At 35.2% G+C, this 21,519-nt stretch overlaps 1 protein-coding gene across 2 annotated transcripts; it reads left to right on the top strand.

Annotated features, from left to right (window-relative positions):
• The first annotated feature begins 1,290 nt into the window (after positions 1-1,290).
• On the top strand, positions 1,291-14,612 carry LOC129247935 (diuretic hormone class 2). Of its 2 annotated transcripts, none has more exons than XM_054887314.1 (3): positions 1,291-1,403; positions 4,852-4,962; positions 13,031-14,612. In XM_054887314.1, the coding sequence occupies exons 1-3, from the start codon at positions 1,309-1,311 to the stop codon at positions 13,164-13,166; spliced, it is 342 nt and encodes a 113-aa protein (XP_054743289.1). In that variant the 5' UTR covers positions 1,291-1,308; the 3' UTR covers positions 13,167-14,612. The 2 variants fall into 2 exon arrangements, with proteins under 2 accessions (XP_054743289.1, XP_054743288.1); XM_054887313.1 differs by having other exon boundaries at positions 1,291-1,406.
• The last annotated feature ends 6,907 nt before the right edge of the window (positions 14,613-21,519 follow it).

Raw genomic sequence — 21,519 nt, 5'->3', positions numbered from 1 at the left:
TTTCATATTTTGGTATTCTCATTTTTTTAATATTGAAAATTTCATTAAAAACTAACAGGTGGCAATACGCTACTAAAATAAGGGCTACACTCAAAATCATTTACGACACCTAGACTTTCCAATGGGGTAAGAAATGTTAAAATTGGTGCAGTAATTTTTGAGTGATGCTCTTTCGTAGATAATTTGTTTTTACTGTTCATCTTCGTTTCTCTTGCCGTTTTTAGAAAAGGTAAAAAAATAATTGAACCTCCCTTCCACATATAAAAAGCTGATTTTTGTCCCACGATATTAATCAATATTTTAACGCACTGCATATGGGGATTTGGAGTGATTTTGAGTGAAAATATTATCATTATTATTTATTAAACAAAGTATGAAAGACAAAGCTTAATGTCGATACCAGACCAAAAGCAGCTTAGCCCATTGAAACTTAGCTTAGCTTAGCGAAATAAACACGAAACACTTAAGCTGTCCATGACGGAAGGCATCTTGTAATGCCTTCGAAAAGGGACTTCAGTTGATGGCATTAACTAAATTTATAATAAAAGAATAAGCGCTGGAAATTTTTATTTTTAATAATAAGAAAAAATTAAAAAATGTTCAATAATAATTTTAATAAAAATAAAATAAATGTGGTCACAAAGGCGTAACTTCAATTAGCGCACGAGTATTAGCATTATCGTTGTGGAACACACATTTCGTATGTACACTCGTAGTTGTGCTGCTCATGCAATGTAACATTCACTCACGAGTGATTTTTTACACATCATGGCTTAGCTCAGCACATCACATATCTTCGACAATATTCACATCGCACACACACATAAATACGTACGATAATTTATTGATTGCTCCAAATTAAGTATTACCTGCATGCTTTGATTGGTTATGCGGCCCCTACCTGCAGACATTTTGTTCCCCCTTGAATTAATAGGTGTCTGCTAGATTTATTTATTTTGATTGCTTTACCTTGATTGAATTATAATGTGCAGAAAACGCTGCCAGCGACTTCTAAGAAGTTGCACAAGGGAACGCATACGCAAATACATATATAATTTCACTCATTCTCTTATGTGGGAGTGCAAATATATTAGAGTATGAAGTGAAACGCTAGAAGGTCTATAGATTTTTACAAGTATTTTCCTACATATTTTTGTTATATTACATCGAAAGAGTTTCTTAGGTAGCAATTTTTGGCTCGTTTCAGCTTGCTGATTAACCATAAAAGCTATTTAATAACCAAATTTACATAAATGGTTTTTGTTCTTTTCTTCTTTGCAGCTCCAAGCGTTCTAAGCAAAATTCGCAATGATGTCAAATAAAGTATTCTGTTGTACTTTGGCCTTTGCCGCTGCTTGTTTGGCGCTGTGCCTGTCGACGTCGGAAGCTGCGCCATTTCCCAGGTAGTTGTAGCTATGCAAGAGATCTTTTCTTATGAATTATACACATATCATACATATACGAGTACATATTTATGTTTACTACGATATTATTTATAATGCATTTTGTTACGCGTATGCGAGGATTACGATTGGCTTTTTCAGTGATTTAATGAAAATATAGCATTTTCCAATAAGTGTATTTCGAAATGGAATAAAAACTGTGTGCGTGGAATTAACGGAATTCTTTTCTTTGTTTTAAAGACTCAAGTATGCCATTATAAAGGGTGATCAATTAGAGTTATCGGATTTTAAATTGAAATAAAACAGGGGAAATTCAAATTGATTCGGCAATCGTTATTATCAGGTCAGTCCATAAGTTCGTGCGTTTTTTAAAGGTGGTTTTAATATTAATAAAAAAGATGTTTAAAGTATTTATTAATCAATAATATATTTTCCTTCATTATTTACAATGTCTTCCCAACGATTAGGCAAATTTTTAACTCCCTCCTCAATAAATTTTTTGTCCTTGGAGCCAAAATACGCTTCGATATCCCTTTTTATAACTTCATTTGACGAGTAGTTCTTGTTACTCATATGGGATTAAAGTGCACCGAAAAAGTGATAATCACAAGGTGCAATATCCGGAGAGTATGGTGGATGTGGCATTAGCTCCCAGCCGGCATTAGCTCATTTGCCTTGCGGTATGAGGTCTTGCGTTGTCGTGGTGAAACAAAACTTTGCGTCTATTCACTAAAGACGGGCAATTTTTTTTAAGTGCCTCATTCAAGTTTGATAGCTGATGGGAATAACAATCAGCAGTTATCGTCTGGTTTGGTTCCAGAAGTTCATAATAAACAATACCGGCCATATCCCACCAAATAGACAGGAGAATCTTCTTGGGGTGAAGGCCATCTCTAGCGGTCGGTTATGGTGTTTCATCTTTATCTAACCATTGGCGTTTGCGAACAGGATTATTGTAAAGGACCCATTTTTCATCACCAGTAACGGTACGGTTCAAAAAACTTTCATTTTCAAGCCGATGCAGCAGCTGAGAACACACATTCACTCTCCCATTTTCCCAGCTTTGAAACCTTTCCCAACTGAACCAGGTGCTTGTGAACTGTTCCATGCGATGAATTTAACCTCTGAGCTATCATATCGACTGTCAAATTTGGCTCAGCTTCCACGAGTTCGAGCAAGGCGTCGGAGTTAAAGACCTCAGGACGACCAGCGCGCGGGGCATCCTCCACGTCGCAGTTACCACTTCGGAATTTTGAAAACTACTTTTGCACAGTCCTTACACTCACGGTATCTTCTCCGTGAACAGTGTTTATTTCTGCAGCAGCAGTTGTTGCACTTTTACCACTTTTATAAAAAAAAATACAAAATATGAGGAAGATTCCATTTTATTTTTTAACAACACGTGCTTCTAGCCGCAATTAAAATCACTTGTTGAATGCACAATATATCATCGAGGAAAATATAAATAGTTCCGTTATATTCCGCGAATAATTTTTTGTATGCAAAAATCGTACAAAAGTGAAATTATGGGTAAAATACGCACGAACTTAGGGACTGATCGATATTTTTGTGTAGACTCATCCATGACGTTTATTTTTTAAAATTTGAGGGGTAGTCAGAGGCCCGAAAAAATGATAATTTTCAATAATTTTTTTTTCTAGTCAATTGCTTTATTTTACAAAAATAAAAACATAGCCTTAATACATCATGTTTCGACTTGAATTTAGCAAAATTTCAAAAAAAAAAAAAAATTAATAATTGTAAAAGTTATCGCTGTTTGTGTGAAACCCATTTCTCCAGAAGTCACAATCGGGCAAGAGAAATTAGTTTTATTAATGGATCATCTTGTGCCTAATCGAAGTTTTTTTTCAGAATTAAGAATATGGCGACCTCAGGAAATATTTAGCAGATTTTTGAGAAAAGAAACCGACAATTAATTGATTAAAAAAATCGAAATTTTTGTACAAAAAACCCTTCGATCAGGCAAGATTTTTTTATGTTTTTCAAAAGCAGTATAAATTTCATTGAAATTTACCAAGCTGTTTTTAAGTTACACTGACCACCAGTTCAGAAAAACATAGTTTTGAATAAAACGCATCTAAAAGTTTTGCCCGAACGCCCTTTGTTAATTGTTGAATAACTCGAAAAGCATTTACTGGATTCAAATTTTCACACAATATTTTTAAGATGGATTAAATTAAAAAAAATGCAAAAAAGTCAATTTTTTTTGAACATTCTGACTACCTCTAATCCCTTAAGTGCTGCCAAATATAAGTAATTTTATCCAGCGCTACCAACAAATACAGGGTGGGCCATATAGCGTTTGCTTTTTGAACCACCTATTTTTTTGAGAATGGTAACACAAATGACATGTCAAATGTGTTCATAATTTACTTAAAGGTTTGACATTTAAGAAATGGGACGCTATAGGCTTGAACAAAATTGGGAAATATTGAGAACCTATTTCCAAAGTGGTGAGTCTTCTTCTTCTTCCGCGGTTACAGTAAATGGCGAGCGTTACCGTGACATGCTCAAGGAGTTTTTGTTTCCAAAAATTGAAGAGGATGCCATGGACGACATTTAGTTTCAACAGGACGGTGCAACTTGTCACACTGCCAAAGTTACACTCGAACTTTTGGCTATCGTTTTTGAAAACATGTGGTTTAAGCCCGTTGGACTATTTTTTGTGGGTAGCCGTTAAGGAAAAATGCTAAGCGAATCATCCAGAGACGATTGATGCTTTAAAACACGAAATCGAGGTTGCCATTCATGAAATTGGAGCCCAAACAATCGCAAATATGCTTAAAAATTGGGTTGATCGAATGGCCTACTGTAAAGCCAGTCGTGGCAGTCATTTGAACGGTATTATTTTTCATTCATAAATGACAATATTCAATCTTCAAAATAAAAAAAAAGTTTGAAAAAATATTGACTAGTTTTTTTTCATAGCCGATTCAAAAAGCAAATTTTACATGGCCCACCCTGTATAACCCCTTAAGTGCTGCCAAATATAAGTAATTTTATCCAGCGCTACCAACAAATATTTATTTACTCCAGTTGCTTCATCTATTTGCCACTTGCTAACGCATGGTGCATCGCAGAGCCTAACATTTATTCCACTTCAGAGACAGTTATTGGATTTTTGCGTTCTTGCTTTCTATCCTCTTTTTCCATATTCCTTGGATTAACAGTTTTATTGCGCTGAACGAGAAGCTTAGCATTTAAAAACGCATTATATTTAATATTTTAGTACAAGAAAAAGCAGAAATGACAAGCTATAAATACATAAATATGAGCTTAAGAAGCTAATATGAGATTTTCTTATTTTCCAATACACTTAACAACGAAACACCACGCAAAATAATGCAAACATAAATCCTTATGCCGACACAAATCACACACATACACACACGCACGCGCTCATATATACACACACAACCGCATACAGTCAGAACAATGGCTACTACAACGAGCTGGAGGAGGTGCCCGATGACATTTTAATGGAATTGATGGCCCGTTTTGGACAAACTATTATGAGAGCACGCAACGATCTGGAAAAGTGAGTAACTAAAAACTTTCAGTAATAATAATTTAAGTGTGAGTAGTAAATTTTCGTAAAGAGGTGGTGTTCGTTGGTGTTTGACTTACTCAGTTGCTTAATTTAAATGACTCAATAAACGTACAGGCGTAAAGTGTGTTAACAATTTTATGCTTTGTCTGCATGGTACGTATATTTAGATATTCATTCACACACACAATACATACGTACGTCTCCTTAATTCATAGACGACTGAGTGCAAACAAATCCGTTAAAAGTCCTAAATGGGCTCGTAAATTAATGGCTTTAACCTAAAGCCGGTGAAAACAGCAGCAGGTTAGGTATTATTAGTGTAGTCAAATCTACTAGTTCTGAACTACTCTACAAACCAGTGAGCTTTGCGGCTACAGTATGTAATTCGTGTGCTAAATTTTATTCAATGCCAGCAGCTGGTTTTTATAATATAGCGATATTCTATGAACTGTTATTATAAACACTGTGCTTGACTAAAAGAACCAATATAGATCAATTACAGGTCAGAAGTACAGTCTGAAAGAGGCATATGCCCGATTCTATGTCTTGTTACACAAGCATTTTGAACATTGTGATAGTAAAAAATATTGAATATAGTAAGAAATAAAATGAAAAAATTAAAAAAGAAAAAAATTTAGTTATTTTAAGATTTACTCAATGCGCTTTAGTAGAGTTTTTTTCGGTTGTTTTTAACATTTTTATAATTTTTTTTCCAAATATTTATGATGAAACTTTATTACTAAATAATTATAATTTCTTTTTTTTTTTTTGGAAAATTTTTAGGATAAAATATAGATTAGATTAGATTTGTGGAGGGTTGGAAAAGTCTATCACCAGTCATTGTACTACCCCCGGTTAAATTTCAGTAGAATAGATAGGAAAAATAAAATGTGGGTGGTAAGACGGAAAAATTAGTTTGAGGTAACTATTCCACAAATCTCTTGGATTCATTGATGAATCCGGTTAATTAATGATTAAATAATGATCCGGAAGAGCAAGAATATGAACTTTATCCATACTCAGTCTATCGCAACCCAATATCCTAAGCCTTATTCTGGAAAACGCCGGACAGCTACAGAAAAAATGGTCTGCAGTGTCGTCATCCTCAAGACAGGATAGTGCTCTACAGTGCTCTCAGGTCTTTTCTGCTGAGTTTTAGGAGACAGATCGTTATTGTCCTGATTGGTTCTTTCACAAAGCACTTGGCTACTCTGCACGAGTTCAACTCAGACCAACGTCCTCTATGGGTAGACCTCATGAAGTTGTCAATTCATAGTTGAATCGATGCGGAATTGACTTGAAAGGGTTTAGAGCCTAGTTGCATACTTGCAGAGCCTTCATTTGCCAATTTATCAGCTAACTCGTCCCCTGTAATACCACAATGTCCAGGCACCCAAATAAGACAAACTTTATTGTGTTTTGCAACACTGTTCAGTCTTATCTTACATTCACCGACTAACTTCGAAGAGCAGCGTGGGTTAGCAGGGGATTTCAGTGCAGCTTGACTGTCACTATATAAAAAAAATATTACTTTTAGAAATGTTTTTTCCGGAAAAAATAGTACTTTTTTTTTGGTGCTCGTATATTGCGATGGTTTGCCTATCGGTCTGCATTAATAAGCAGATCCATATTATTTTATGCTGATTCGCTGAACGTATTTGAATATAACTGGAAAAGTTAAAGGAGTGCCATTAGGAAACTTGCAAGGATTGCTGGGTATAGGCTCCGCTATTAATAAATGTAAGTAAATATTAATAAAAATTAATAAAACGAAAATTCGAGTAGAGTTTTTCGAAAAATTAAAAAAAAAAATTAAAAACAAAAATTCTCCAAAATTACTATTTATTGTTATTTTTCTTCCCCGGCAATTTTTTAGCATATATTTTACACTAAAACAGGTTTCTCTGAAATTAGTTTTCGAAAACTTACAATAAAAAATATTTTATTCTAAGACCTTAAAAAAATGTATATTTTATTTATATTTGTTTCGCAAATGTTTTTTTCAAATTTTTTTGTCCTAAAAAGTAAAATAGAAAAAAAAAAATTTTATCTTAAAAAGAAGCAAAACCGTCAGTACTGTGTAAGTTCCATAGTTATTAATTTTGTTCTTTTATTTTTTTCAGTTTTCTTCTTATAAAATTCAAACCTACAAAATTTTTCACAAAAAATGTTATTTTTTCACAAAAACTTTATTTTTTGATTTTTTCGCCTTAAAATTTTTAATATGAGGGCCTTTTTTTGCAATTTTTTTTTCTTTTTAATGAACATTTTATACTTAAAAATTAAAAATTATTATACTCAAGCATATACATTTTTTTAATTAAAAAAAATGTATCTAAATTTAATTTAATCTTTTCAACTTACTTCTTATTTTGCTCAATCCTACTCTATTTCACTTTTATCCTATAATCTATTTCACTTTAAAAACTCTAAAGCAAAATTTTCAGTACTGAATAAATCCTACAATTATTTGCTATTTTTTTTTTGTTTTCAATGAACATTTTATACTTAAAAATGATTATACTCAAACCTATACAAATTTAAATTTTTCTCAAATTAAAAAAAAAAATGTATTTAAAAATTAAAAAATTAAATTTTAAATGTTTAAAAGAAATAAAAGCAGTTCACTTTAAACACTCTATACCAAAAATTTCAATATTGAATAAATCTCACATTTATTATTATGTTTTTTTTTTTAATTTACTTCTTATTTTACTCAATCCTACTAATAATATTTTTTTTCGCAAACATTTTTTTTTGCCCAACAATTTTTTGTAGAAAAGATTGAAATGTTAAAAAGAAACTATTTCACTTTAAAAACTCTAAAGCAAATTTTTTAACATTTTATTATTTTTATTTTTTCAGTTTACTACTTACTATTGTAAGAAAGAATAAAAAATAGGGAAGCATTTTTTATTCCAAAGTTTATTTTCTCCTAAAACTATAAGAAAAATATAAAAAAAGAACAAAGACAATTCATTTTAAAAACTCTATACCAAAATTTTAAACATTGAATAAATCGCAAAATTTTTATTATTGTATTATTTTTTCAATTTACTTCTTATTATACCTACTCAAGCTTACAAAGATTTTGAATAAAAAATATTATTTTGTTTCCAAAAAAATTATTGAATTTATTTCAATCCATTTTCAAATACCTATCTCACGCGCTACTACGGGCTTAACAGATTGTCTTAAAGTTTCGCGATAAGTTTGCAAGAGTTATTTTTCTTTGGTGGCACTTGTTATAACCCGTAGTCGTGTTTTGTGGATATTTTGTATAGCTCCGTCGACTTCAAATTTATCGTTGATGTGAATAATGGCGAGGCTTGTAGATGGATCACCCTGAAACTCCCCTCTATATGTTCTCAATAGGGAAGTCAGTCCCGAAATTCGTGGATTCCAGTCCAGAATATTTCGGAATTATTTGCCAACAAACCAAGAAAACCATAAAATTTTCGAAAAAACACTAGAAAAATTCCACAAACCATCCATCCCAGTCCCACGGTTTTTAATTAGAGTTTCTAGAATAACCAATTTTATTGCTTATTAAAAATATAGCTTAAAAATATTTGTAAAAACCGATAATTCGGATATCATAAAAATCGAAAAAATATATACCCCTTAGGCCGGGTCGATTTGTGGGGAGGCAAACAAATCGCACATTGCTCTGTGAAAATCATATTCTAGGAATCAAATTAAGAAATTTTGCCGAAGGAACCATACCTCTAAAACGAATTCAATTGGGTCGAACTTTTTAGTTTCTTTTCTCATGTAAAGGCCAAAAATGGTGATATTTTGAAATGATTGTATGGGGAACCCCGCAGGGGAGTTCCAGGGGGTGTGCCACTGGCATGGGTGGATCGGCCGTCCAAAGTTAGTGGAGGTCGGTCATACATTTGAACTCGATTGGAGCACTCTAAATGGGTCAAAGTGGGATTTTTCGTTCGACCTAAATTGGGGGACATCAGAATTCGTTTTAGAGGTATGGTTCCTTCGGCAAAGTTTCTTATTTTGATTCCTATAATACGATTTTCACAGAGCAATGAGCGATTTTTAAATCGACCCGCCCTAATACCCCTAGTTCTTACACTTCAAAAAAAACTAGGTTTTTCAAAATTTAGTCTAATTTCAGGCATCATTTTAAATAGGTCTGACCTAGAAACGAAAATAAATTATTATAACTCATCTGATCCTCTTTGCGTTCATGCCTTTTATATTTAATACAATAACATTTTGTTTTGCTTACAACTCTAATTAGTCACTTTGCAACTGGTACAATTCAGGTCAATCTCGAACTAGTCTAATGTGCTCCATTAAATGCCAGTTCAAGAGTTAGCAATTTTTGCCGAATAGTTTGTCCTTTCACTGCAGGGTTGTTTTAACCACAAAATCACACATTCACATCTGTGCCCAAAGTAGCTTATCAATTTCAAGGCTTTACCTCTGTGACTTAAACGGATATCAACTAAATTGAGTGTGTAAATAATGTAGCTTGAATCCATTAGATTACACTTTCAATTTTGAGCAGGTGAATGGCCTCGAAGGAAGGGAAGTGTGTAGATACTGCAATGTGAGCTGTTTTGTGGGTGGTCAGTTAAGAGGGCACCATTGATTTTTATATATGCAAAAGGTCACATTTAGTTAAGAGCTCATTTAGAGTTTATCATTCCTTCTAATACGCAGTAACCTTCAATACACTTTTAATGGACGGATTAGCAAGAAAGCAAAAATGTAACTTTATTTTACACAAACAGTGAAAATCAATCAACTGTGTAAACTATATATTCTCATTTGATGGTCATCAACCTTTGAAGACGTCATCATCCGAGTCTTTTTGTTTCTTTAATTGGTGGAGGTTATGAGTGACAATTCACACGCCCAGCCAGTAACCCACCCTCGGAAAGGAGGAATATATTTATATTCTGAATTACAATACTTGCAGCATTGAGAGAGCTGATGCAGCCCCTTGCTTCGACCCATTGTCCAAAAGGAATTTAAATCTCCACCTCTACAAGTAACTCCAAATGAAATATGGCTAAGATTTTAAGCCAACCGGTGAACATTTGTTCGAGTTATGAGTGCGGCCGATTTGCAGAATATAATATTGAGAAGAAAGCGTTTGAAGTTTTTGCTACGTTACGCATCGCTACACATTTTATTGAGTGTTTGGCCGAGCTCCTTTTTCTATTTGTGGTGTGCATCTTGGTGTTTTCCCACACTTGATGCTGTCTCCCACTGCCGTAAAAAAGCAATTTCGAATATAATTTTAATACGAGGGGGGTTCAATAAGTACCCGTGGTACAAATGAAGATACAATTTAAATTTTTTTTTTTTTTAACATAGTCCATCCACTCTTAGAAAGTTGCACTTCTCCCAAGGCTACGGCCGTTTTTTTAACCTCTCTAAAAAGTAGGATTTGTTAAACTCTCAAAAATTCGCCTCAGTTTCGGCGATGACTTCCTCCTTTGAACTAAATTTTTTTTTCCGCGAGTCATTTCTTCATGTTAGGGAACAAGAAAAAGTCACACGGAGCCAGATCGGGTGAATACGGGACGTGCGGCAGCAATTCATTACGCATTTTATACAGTTTAGCGACGACAACTTCAGATAAACGAGCTGGTGCGTTGCCGTGGTAGAACAGCAACTTCTTTTTCGCCAAATGCAGCCGTGACTCCTTCAATTTTTTGTGAAAGCGGCCTAATAATTCACTGTAGTACTGACCAGCGCCCTCGGTAGTCTAGCGTAAATGCACTAGCCTGCCATCCCAGAGGTCGTGGGTCCGAATCTCACGTAAAGCATGGTCCTCGCACTTTTCCAAACTTACCTACCTTTCCTAGTTTCTATAAAAAAATAATAATAATTCCTCAACCCCAACAACCTTACTTTACTTTCCAATCCTTACTCCCGCACAGAAAGTCTGCGCATTACTTGCAATGCGGCTGCTAAAACAAGCAAAAATCAAAGAAAAAGACATAGTTACACATTGCATCAGTTGCGTCAGCAAGAGGAAAGCGGGCAATCGCGGTAATAGCGCAGACAAACCAAATTTAGCGAAGTCCTCAACCATCGGTGTGATCCTTCTGCCAGAAAAATTTGACACAAAGATGGCGCTTCAAGCAGTAAGAAGGCGTTATTCCTAAACAACGATAGGAGGGCATTCCCACTACTTAGGACTGGTAGCGGCAGGCTAATCATCTACCTTGTCTGAAAACAAATAGATTAACGAAACCAACGCAAGACTGAGCCTTTTCGAGATCCTATGCTCCCGAGTGGAGTGAACAAGGAAAAAAAAAAGTTGGCGAGTGATCGTTCTTCTTTAAATCTCTAAAAAATGCATCAGGATGAGGCCGTTCGCATCCCAAAAAATTGTCGTCATGACCTTTCCGGTCGATGGGGCTGTCTTCGCCGTCTTCGCCGGGAGAAATCCAATTCTTTGATTGTTGCCTAGTTTCGGGTGTAATATAATATGATATGATGATGCCAAAATTCCTTCGGATCTCGCTTAAATTGCTCCAAACGCTGTTTCGACGTTAACAGCCGCATCCGGTTATTGTTGTTTGTGAGCAATTGCGGCACCCATCGGGCCGACATTTTTTCATCGCCAGCTTATCGTGTAAAATACTAATTGCCGTTCCGGTCGACACACCTACGGTCTCTGTTACTTCGTGCGCTTCCGTATGTCGATCAGTGAGAATGATGTTGTGGATTTTTTTGAATCGTCCTGGTCGTCGCCCCGGATTATCGCCCACGGTTAAATTCGTGGTCATACAGTGGTCATAGATGGCGAAGCGTCCCCATAGACAGCATCCAGCTTTGCATTTATCTCTTCGCATTTTTCCCCGCCTAAAAACAAAAAGCGAATTGCCGAACAGTTACTGCTCTTTTTCCATCTTAGCGAAAATCACGAAACACGCCTTATTCGAATAGCTGTCAAATCCAAACTAACCTCTAAATCAGTCTGAATTTGTTTTGCCGACGTTTGATAGATGGCAGCAAACGGCGATAACACGGGTACTTATTGAAGCGCCCTCTTAGAATAGAGCTGAAAAGATGGTGAAATTCTTACGACAAAATTTTATGCCGCTTTTTATTAAATTCAAAACAAAATTTCCGGTAAAAAATCAATACGAAAAGAGCTTTGAGGTTAAAGCACTCTGTTACCTATTTAAAAGTGTCATTTGATGCGCAGCGCCTTGAGTGTGTGTGAGTGAGTAATGTGACCTTACATCTGATCCGAAACCGTCCAAGTTGCAAGTTTGAAAAAGCTAGCACGACATCGACCTAGGCAGGATTTACCAAGGCTGCTACAATAAATACTGCAGTAGGCATGCAGAAACGTATTCATCCATTAATTAGTACTACAGGGTTTTCCAATAACGGGTGTTATAGGTGAATAGATTGGGCTATCGAGAGATGATTAACGATTTTTTATGGCCGAAATTGGATGGTATTGATCTGGGCAACGTTTATTTTCAACAAGACGGCGCTACGTGTCACACAAGCAACGAAACCATTGATCTTTTACGGGGAAAGTTTCCGGACCGTGTTATCTCTAGAAGAGGTGATCACAACTGGCCACCGATACTTTGTGATTTAACACCTTGTGACTTTTTTCTTTGGGACCAACGTGAAAGAGAAGGTCTACACCAACAGCACAGGGTCGATTCAAGACCTCAAAGATGGAATTCGTGAGGCTATCGAGGACATAGGGCAGCCACTTTGCAATTCAGTTATGGAAGATTTCATGAAAAGGATATGGTCCTGTAAGCGTGGTGGTCATTTGCATGATGTTATTTTCCACTATTAACGGCATACCTTCCTATTTATAATAAAATAAACATCCGATCATTTATATAAAAAAAAAGCATTTTTCTTTGAATATCAAAATAACACCTCTTATTAGAAAACTCTTCATAAAATACACCTTCATCTAGATAAATTGTTTTGTTGCAGAAAATTTACCGAAAATCTCTTTTGTTTTTAAATCTCGCTGTCCAACTCACTCACTCACTATCTCTCTCTCTTTCTCTATTTCTTTATTTTTACTCTACAGCTCTAAACGCACTGTGGACTTTGGGTTGGCGCGTGGCTATTCGGGCACACAGGAGGCGAAACATCGCATGGGTCTAGCCGCTGCCAACTTCCCTGGCGGCCCAGGCAGGAGGCGACGTTCCGAAACTGAGGCTTAAAGTGTTCACACGTCGACCAGCGAGAAGCAGCGATTGAATGCCAACCAATTTCCTGATTAGACAATTTTTTGAATTTATGCCCGGATTTATTAGAGAGCTCTAAAAGAATTTGTTGATTATTAAATACATACATGCCACATACATACATAGAAACATATGTGCTACAGAGCCCGTTGGATCCTCAAGTACGACGGTGTGAATATTTTTCCATTAGCCTATATGTATTGAGTACAAAAACAAAAATAAAAAAACATGTATTTCTTTACAACGTACACACAACAGACAGGTATTTATACTACAAACATATATTTATAAATATATATTAACGAAGCAAAAATGTGAAAAGTATTTAACTTCAATTTATTATAACAAAAGAAAAACTTAATTAAATAAACTAATTGAAAACTATGCGTGTTGAACACAAAACTTATAAGCAGAAAATATATATATATATATGTATAAGTATATTCACAAACTGTTGCTCCAAAAGTTTTTAAATAAAAGTTAAACGAACTCCGATGTTGGCTTTGTTTTTCCAGCTATTTATAAGGAAATGTGCACAAAAACATGCTTAAAATGCATAGAAAATTTTAAAAATTAAGAAGGAGTAGTAGCGATTAGAGCGCAAGCGCAGAGGAATGAGTAAGAAAAAGAAGAGGAAGAAGAAGAAGAACACTTGTAAAATAAATTCAAATTAAACTGAAGTTGATGATTGCAAACAAAGAAAATCTTTAAGTAGGTATGTAGGTTAAGCGCCGACAACAACAAAAACAACATGCATACACCAACACCACCACATAACTCACACGGCTATAAGCAACAAACAACAAGAAGCAACCAACAACAACACCAACACCAAGCAAAACAACAACGCCACTGGCAACGCCACCACCAACATACAACTAGAAAAATTCACTTTCACATGCTTTGAGGCCCCCGAAAGAAAGTGAAAATTTTGGAATTTTACTTAATTATGTTAACTGTAATATATCTCATACTAGCATGCACACACATATAACTTTACATAAATAAAGAAAAAAAAATTTATGAAAAATAAAATTGAAATTAAAACGAAATATGAATGTATATGTACGTACTTATTTAATATATGTATATGTGATGAGTGACGAAATATATAGAACAGTTATAAAAAAGTAAAATGATTAAATTGTACTGAGTATAAGCATTTGAAATTAAAGATGTTTGTAGAGATAAATACGAAATTAATATTTATTTAATATTTACAAATAAATAAATATATATATATACTAAGCATACTTGGCTTATATGTCTGCATATTTGTATTTAAGGTACTTTTGTTATGAGTTTGAAAGTTAACCTGTGTGCTCCGCTACGTCCATAAATTTCATACTTCTTACATAAATCTCCGACTTCACATATGTATGTATGTATCTTCACTCCTCTACTTGCCTATCATCTTTTCATTCCCTCGCTCGCTCCCTCACGTACTTACTGCCAACCTCCAATTCTCTCAAGCCCATATACTAATTTAAAATATTAATACACTTCCAAATGCATGTATGGACACAAATAACCTTCAACTTCCATCCCTCTCAAGTTCATTCATAAACTTAACAAATTAATATATTTCCAAATTTATATATGGATAAATAACATATATACACCTTGACACCCTCAAACACTATACTCAAAACGCCAACAAAAAACACCAAAAGCACCACCAATCATCTAAACGCTGTAACACTAAATGGTCACCAAAGCTACTGATATGTAGAGGAAACGAGCGGTTAAGCTGAGCAGAGAGAGTAGAGGCAATAATTGCCCTTGCACTCTGATTTTAAGTACCCGCTAAATGCTTACATTCAAAGTCCCTTTTCTCACTCACTAAAAATTCCTTTACTCAGTTAATTGTAAATACACATACAAAACTAGTACATACATAAGCACGTAAAAAAGTGTTGTATTATCTCACATGCCATGCCGTAAATGTTTAACAAATTACCTACCTACATACAAAATTAGACGTTTACAACATTACAATCTGAGAATTCCAAAAACAAAATAAACAAAAATTGAAGAGAAGTCATAAAAATAAAAACAAAGTTATGCTTTAGAGACAACTTAGTGGCAAATTGTGTTGTACTTATTTTATTGGAATATGATGTGTGATAGAAAAAGTTTTTTCTAACAGCGGTTGTTCCTCGTCAGACAATGGCTAACCTCCGTGTGTATTTCTGCAATGAAAAAGCTCTTCATAAAAAACAGCTGCCATTCGGAATCGACTTAAAACTGTAGATCCCTCCAATTGTGGAATAGCATCAAGACCTAACCGAAGTGTGCGCGCCAATTATTATTATTATTATTTTTTTTGCTGTTTACAAGCAGGATCGAATTAATTATGTCGAGGCCTCAAGGTAACGCAATTTTTGAGGCCATTTAATTTTTTCTTTTTAATACTTTGGCATTGTTGTACATAAAAGTTTTATTAAAAAATAATGGACACTCTATAAAACATTTTTAAAGGTGAGTGGGTCCTTAGATAATTCGGCTATGTAATCAAGTGCTAAAGTGGTTGGTCCACTAAAGTCCTCATATAGCGCGAAAAAGTAAAGTGATAAATAAGGAGCAGCTTCGAGGCGAACGAACGCTGAGTTATAGTGATAAAAGAATACAAAAAAAAAATCGAGTCCGTACAAAATTCAAGAGAATTAACAAAATTGGTCGTTCGAGCTACGCAACAACGAACGTACTATTATGACCCTTTTACTTATTTGGTGCTCAATTGCTGAGACCCAGCTGATAATCTGCTGCAATATTGCAGAAGTTGAATTACACAGAGCGTAATAGCTATTAGCAAAATTCAAGAAAAGTAGAGAATATTTACTGATTTAAGAACTGTTGAGGTAAAGAGAAAGGCACTGAACAACCAGAAAAAATTGTCTTCACGGTTGCTCTCACGATTGAGCGAATACAGAGGGTTTGTCGTATTTCGATACCGCTACTCGGCGCTCAGTGAACTTGATGGAGTTAAATTGAGGCGAACTCATAGAAGGTCGCAGCAGCATTTGTTGAGCTATTGCAATTGTGTTCGAGACTAACTGTGGCATGAATTATCATCACAATTCGTTAATTGAGGGGAAAACTTCGAGAGCATTTCTGACATGGAAAGGTTTCCACATACGTAGGGCCCTCAATTAGTAGGATAATAATAACACACCGCAGTTAGCAGGAGAAGCTCGACCAAATAAAACTAACAAATATCAACACAGGGTGGCATAATTAATCAGTCTATCGGAAGATTTATAATTTGTACAAATGGCATCGTACGTCAATCATATTTGAAACTTGTGAACTAAAAAGCTGCAGTATAAAAACAAAGAAGCAATGGAGCGCGTAAGGGTACAAATAAAGATTTCAAACACTCCAAACCAAATTTTGTGGTCAAAATATTCTTAAAAAACACACTTGGATTATTAATTTTGCGCAATCCAAGAAGAACAGCAATTGTTTACGAACTTTACGGTGGGAAGGTGCTTTGAAAAGTCAGAGAGGTGGCGGAGATGCTCTGGAGAAAGCGAAGCAAGCCTCGAAGATTGTTCAAGAATGTAGAAAGAAGCTTAATTCTGTCGCAAGACAGAACAGGCTTATATTTATATGGGTTCCAGGACACTCCGGTGTTCAAGGAAACGAAATTGTCGATGAATTGACCAACCGTGGATCAGCGGTTCCCCCAAAAGGGCTAGAGCCAATAATCGGAATCAGTTCCACAGGAATCGTGAATTGGATCAGCGATTAAGTATGCAATTCACATAAAGAGCGATGATCCGGTCAAGAACGCTTCAGAACTGCAAAGTGTTTTGTGACAAGTCCGAACAGAAAACTGTCAAACTTTCTACTAAAACTTGGAAGGAAAGACTTTCGGTTGATGGTCGGTATTATTACAGAACACAACCCACGGGTACAGCATATGACCACTATTGGAATCACTGAGGATCCGATGTGCCTATCTTGCTTGGAGGAGGCGGATAGCACTGAGCATTTTCTCTGTGAGTATGCCGCATTTGCTGGAGCAAGGCTACGAGTTTTGTGTTCCGATGTCGTGAGAATGAGTAATATTCGTTCTCTAAAACGGGAGGATATTTACAGATTTGCCAAAGAATCTTGAAAATCCTCACAGAACTAACTACCTCCGTCTCCGTCTCTATTCTTTTCTATCTCTTTCTCTGATACTTTTCTCCTTTCCTCCTTGACATTTACCCTCTTTCCAGAGATCTAAATATGATACAATAGGCTTTTTAGCTTGAGTGTTTTAGGAGCCACCAAATCTCTTGGTGCTCCTTGGCTCGACCAATTCAAATCTCAATTTTTTTTTCAGAGAGATGGCTATGCGGAAGTTTTCTTGCTTGCATATATACGAGGGTCATTTGAAAAGCCTGTACAAAGTCAAGGAAATGGTACTACTGGTGCGTATGGAAGTTATGTTTAGTTAGTAGCATCTTTTGGAAGAACACACACCAAGATTCAGCGAATTCGGTAGATTTCTGTGTGTTTGGTATTCCTTTGAATCGAGGAAGTCGAGTGATTTTCAAAGAAGTCCTTTTTCATCACGACAGTGCACCAGCTCTCGCCTCAGCAGTTGTGGTCGCAAAATTATTGGAAATAGAATTCAAACTCGTGTCACATCCTGTTTATTCTGCAAACTTAGCTCCCTCGGATCCCTCGGACTACTATTTGTTTCCTAAATTTGAAGAAATGAGTGACGGGAAAAAGATTTTATTCAAACGAGGAGGTGATTGTAGAAACGAATAGAGTTTTTCAGACTTGCACAAATCTTATTACTGGGAAGGGTCAACAAACTAGAACAGCGTTGGGGAAGTGTATGCACCTAAATCGATACTATGTGGAAAAATAAAAAAGGTTCACCCCAAAAAATTAAGTAGTTTATATTTTTGTACCTACTTTTCAAACAAACCTCGCATAACTACGTTCCTTAGCATAATTGAGAATTTATCAAGGTGATAAAAAGAATTTTCAAGGCTAGCATTTACTTTTACCTTCACGCATTAACTTTCACCCCCAGTTCGCCTTCCATTTCGCGATAGCCCAAATTTTGTTTGACTATTTCCAAATAAAAGATTACGTATTTTATTTGTAGTAATCACCTAAATTCGTTTCCACCTTTATTGGCATTTTGTTGTTTGGTATGCCGCAATTAATTAGCCGACCTAATTGAACATCTATATCCTATTAACATTGGCAGCAATTGTTGCCACAAGCTAATTCATGCAAATTTACACACACACGCACACAAATATATATAATATTTCCATATATGTGCGTATGAACGTGTAGAAATCTGAATACTCCACAAATGGGAGTGGGGTAGACTGTAATAAAAACTTAAACCTTAAACACAGGGTCCCCTGTGGTCTAGTAATTTAAAAAAATCGATTTTTTATTTGTTCGATATTTTGGAAGAATAGTACCTTAAGAATATACTGTGAAATTTTCAAGCGGGTATTCCCAATATCTTCTACAGACCATTAACTAGATAGAGAGCGGTTCGCGCGCTCCTGTACCTCAAACTTTAAACTCATTTATCTCGAAACGACTTTTTTCGGCCTGGTGTTGTCAAAAATCAAAAAAACCATTCAACCAAAACGTTTGAAATTTTAATATGTTGTTCACAACATCAAGGGCTATCACCTGTACTAGAATCATATATATAATATTATTAGTTCAATTATTTCGTTTTTTTTTATTAAAAAACTGAAAAAAAAAACAATTTTAGAGTGTCAAATTCAAAACCGCGCCATTTTGTCAATCTTTTTTTATTCTAGTAGCTGAACTTAGCTACAGTCATCCTGATTAATAATTTTTTTGGTTTTTGTGTTTCAGATAAATAGAAGAGCCAAAATGGACAACACCGTCCAGTTCCAATTTTTCGGGAGGTTCAACTTCGGCGCCATTTTTGAAAATATTAAAATTAAAAATTTTTATTTTTTTTATTTTTCTATGTAAGTTGTTAGTTTTTCTATGTATAAGTTAAATAAAAAGCCAAAAAAATTTAAATATCGTTTTTCACATTTTTATTGTAAAAAAAATTCTGGGTCCTTTAAACCGGCGCAAAAAGATTCGATGCCGAGTATCAACAGAGAGCGCACACACAAATATATGCAAGTATATGTGCAGGTATAGTATAAAAAGGATGATGTGTGTGTGAGTTTGTATTTTGGATGCCATGAAGTAAGTATAAATCGATAAAAATAACGCTGTCCAACACTGGCTATTCCACACCAACAAAGTCTAATAATTATGAAAGAATATAGTATATCTTGTTAGTTTTTCTATGTATAAGTTAAATAAAAAGCCAAAAAAATTTAAATATCGTTTTTCACATTTTTATTGTAAAAAAAATTCTGGGTCCTTTAAACCGGCGCAAAAAGATTCGATGCCGAGTATCAACAGAGAGCGCACACACAAATATATGCAAGTATATGTGCAGGTATAGTATAAAAAGGATGATGTGTGTGTGAGTTTGTATTTTGGATGCCATGAAGTAAGTATAAATCGATAAAAATAACGCTGTCCAACACTGGCTATTCCACACCAACAAAGTCTAATAATTATGAAAGAATATAGTATATCTCCTGGATTCAACTTTGCCGAAGATCTATGCGATACAGTAAGTAAAAACATGGGTTCCATACCAATCGATCCTCCCTAATGCTCATAGTTATATGTGTTTACAATCCAAATTTACCAAATGGGCCAGCATTAGCTTGTATGAAACTTTCTTGCGCACTCACCTTAACCCGTACGAGTTTTACGTCTTCGATCACCCCCAGTCAATTTGTCTGTTTAATATTTTTGTGGAGCAATTTAACCCTCTAACTGCCTTTCTAATGCACTTTCGTTATACAGTGGCTCACAGCTTATTTCATGCAGGCGAACTACTAGAACTTCGAATGCTGTATTTTGAAAGCTAAAACTTTTTTTGAAAAAATTTAAATATCAAATAATGTATAAGCAGTTTCAAGCCGACTCCAAATGGCAGATATTTTTATGAGAAGCTTTTTCATGGCAGAAATACACTCGGAGGTTGCCATTGCTTGCCGAGGGGTGACGGCTATTAGAAAAATGTTTTTCTTAATTTTTGGTGTTTCACCGAGATTCGAACCTACGTTCTCTCTGTAAATTCCGAATGGTAGTCACACAACAACCCATTCGGCTACGGCGGTACTTCATATATTTTTTAAGCTTTAAATAAAAAATATAAATAACAAAAGCACAGAACAGTTAAAAATTGTATGTCACAGCTTATTTCATGCAGTATTCATTTTTTCTTAAATTTAAGTTAAACTAATGAATTAATAATTATTCAGTACTTTGTGTGGTATCCTTTGGCTTTATTAACAGCTTTTAACCTTTCTCGCATTGACTCCACTAGCTTTTTCGTTACTTCCGGTCCGATTTTGTTCCACTCCTCCAAAATTACGGTTTTATCCGATCTCTATTACTTATGTGATGTTTGCGGATTTTTGTTTCCAGTAATGATCATAAATTCTCGATGACGTTTATGTCAGGTGATTGAGCCGATGGTTGCATTAAATGTGGTTGCAGTTCTATATGAGCCATGACTGCACGATTGCCGCCTTATGTTTAGGTTCATTGTCCTGGTAGAAACGGAAATCTTGAGGTATTCCAAGTTTCACAGCACTTTGGGGTAGATTATCTTTTATAATATTTCCTACTCCGGCTGCTGACATACATGCCCATACCATTATACTAACAACACCATGTTTCACAGTCGATTTTATGTTGCTTTTGTGGAGCTCTGTATTAGGTTTCCGCCAGACGTAAGACATTCCATCTGAACCGAATAGGTTGAATTTGGACTCGTCAGAAAATATTACCGTTTTCCAGAAATCAAAATCTTTAATTTCGAGCTCTTTGGCGAAGGCAACTCGGCTCAATTGAGTTTTTTTATCTATGAATGGCTCATTTCGTGCTACTCGACCATTAAAGTCCTTTTCACGTAGTACCCGTCGCACTGTTTCGACACAACATGATTTGCCCACTTCCTGATGAATTTCGTTTAGCAGTTTTGGAGCCGATAGCATTGGATTTTCTTTTATCTTTCGAACAATTAAACGCTCATCACGTTCATCAAAAATTTTATTTGGGGCACATCGGCCTTTATTTTGCACCCGATTTTCATGAACGAAGCGTTCAATGATCAGAGTATCACTACTCAAACCAACTATTTACGCAATTTTTCGCTGCGACTTTCTGCTTTGAAAATTCTTGATGACCAGTTCTCGCTGTTCAATCGTAGTACGTCGGCCCATTTTTTATATATTTTTATATT

The sequence above is a fragment of the Anastrepha obliqua genome, chromosome 5, assembly GCF_027943255.1.
Source record: "Anastrepha obliqua isolate idAnaObli1 chromosome 5, idAnaObli1_1.0, whole genome shotgun sequence".
In the NCBI taxonomy this organism is placed as follows: domain Eukaryota; kingdom Metazoa; phylum Arthropoda; class Insecta; order Diptera; family Tephritidae; genus Anastrepha; species Anastrepha obliqua.
This window is presented reverse-complemented; position numbering and strand designations above follow the sequence as displayed.

What these genes read in the sequence shown, in the direction of transcription:
- LOC129247935 (XM_054887313.1), top strand. Translation starts at nt 1,309, where the DNA reads ATGATGTCAAATAAAGTATTCTGTTGTACTTTGGCCTTTGCCGCTGCT. An exon ending in GCTGCGCCATTTCCCAGGTA is followed by an intron (nt 1,407 to 4,851) that starts GTTGTAGCTATG and finishes AACCGCATACAG; the next exon opens with TCAGAACAATGGCTACTACA. An exon ending in GCACGCAACGATCTGGAAAA is followed by an intron (nt 4,963 to 13,030) that starts GTGAGTAACTAA and finishes TTTACTCTACAG; the next exon opens with CTCTAAACGCACTGTGGACT.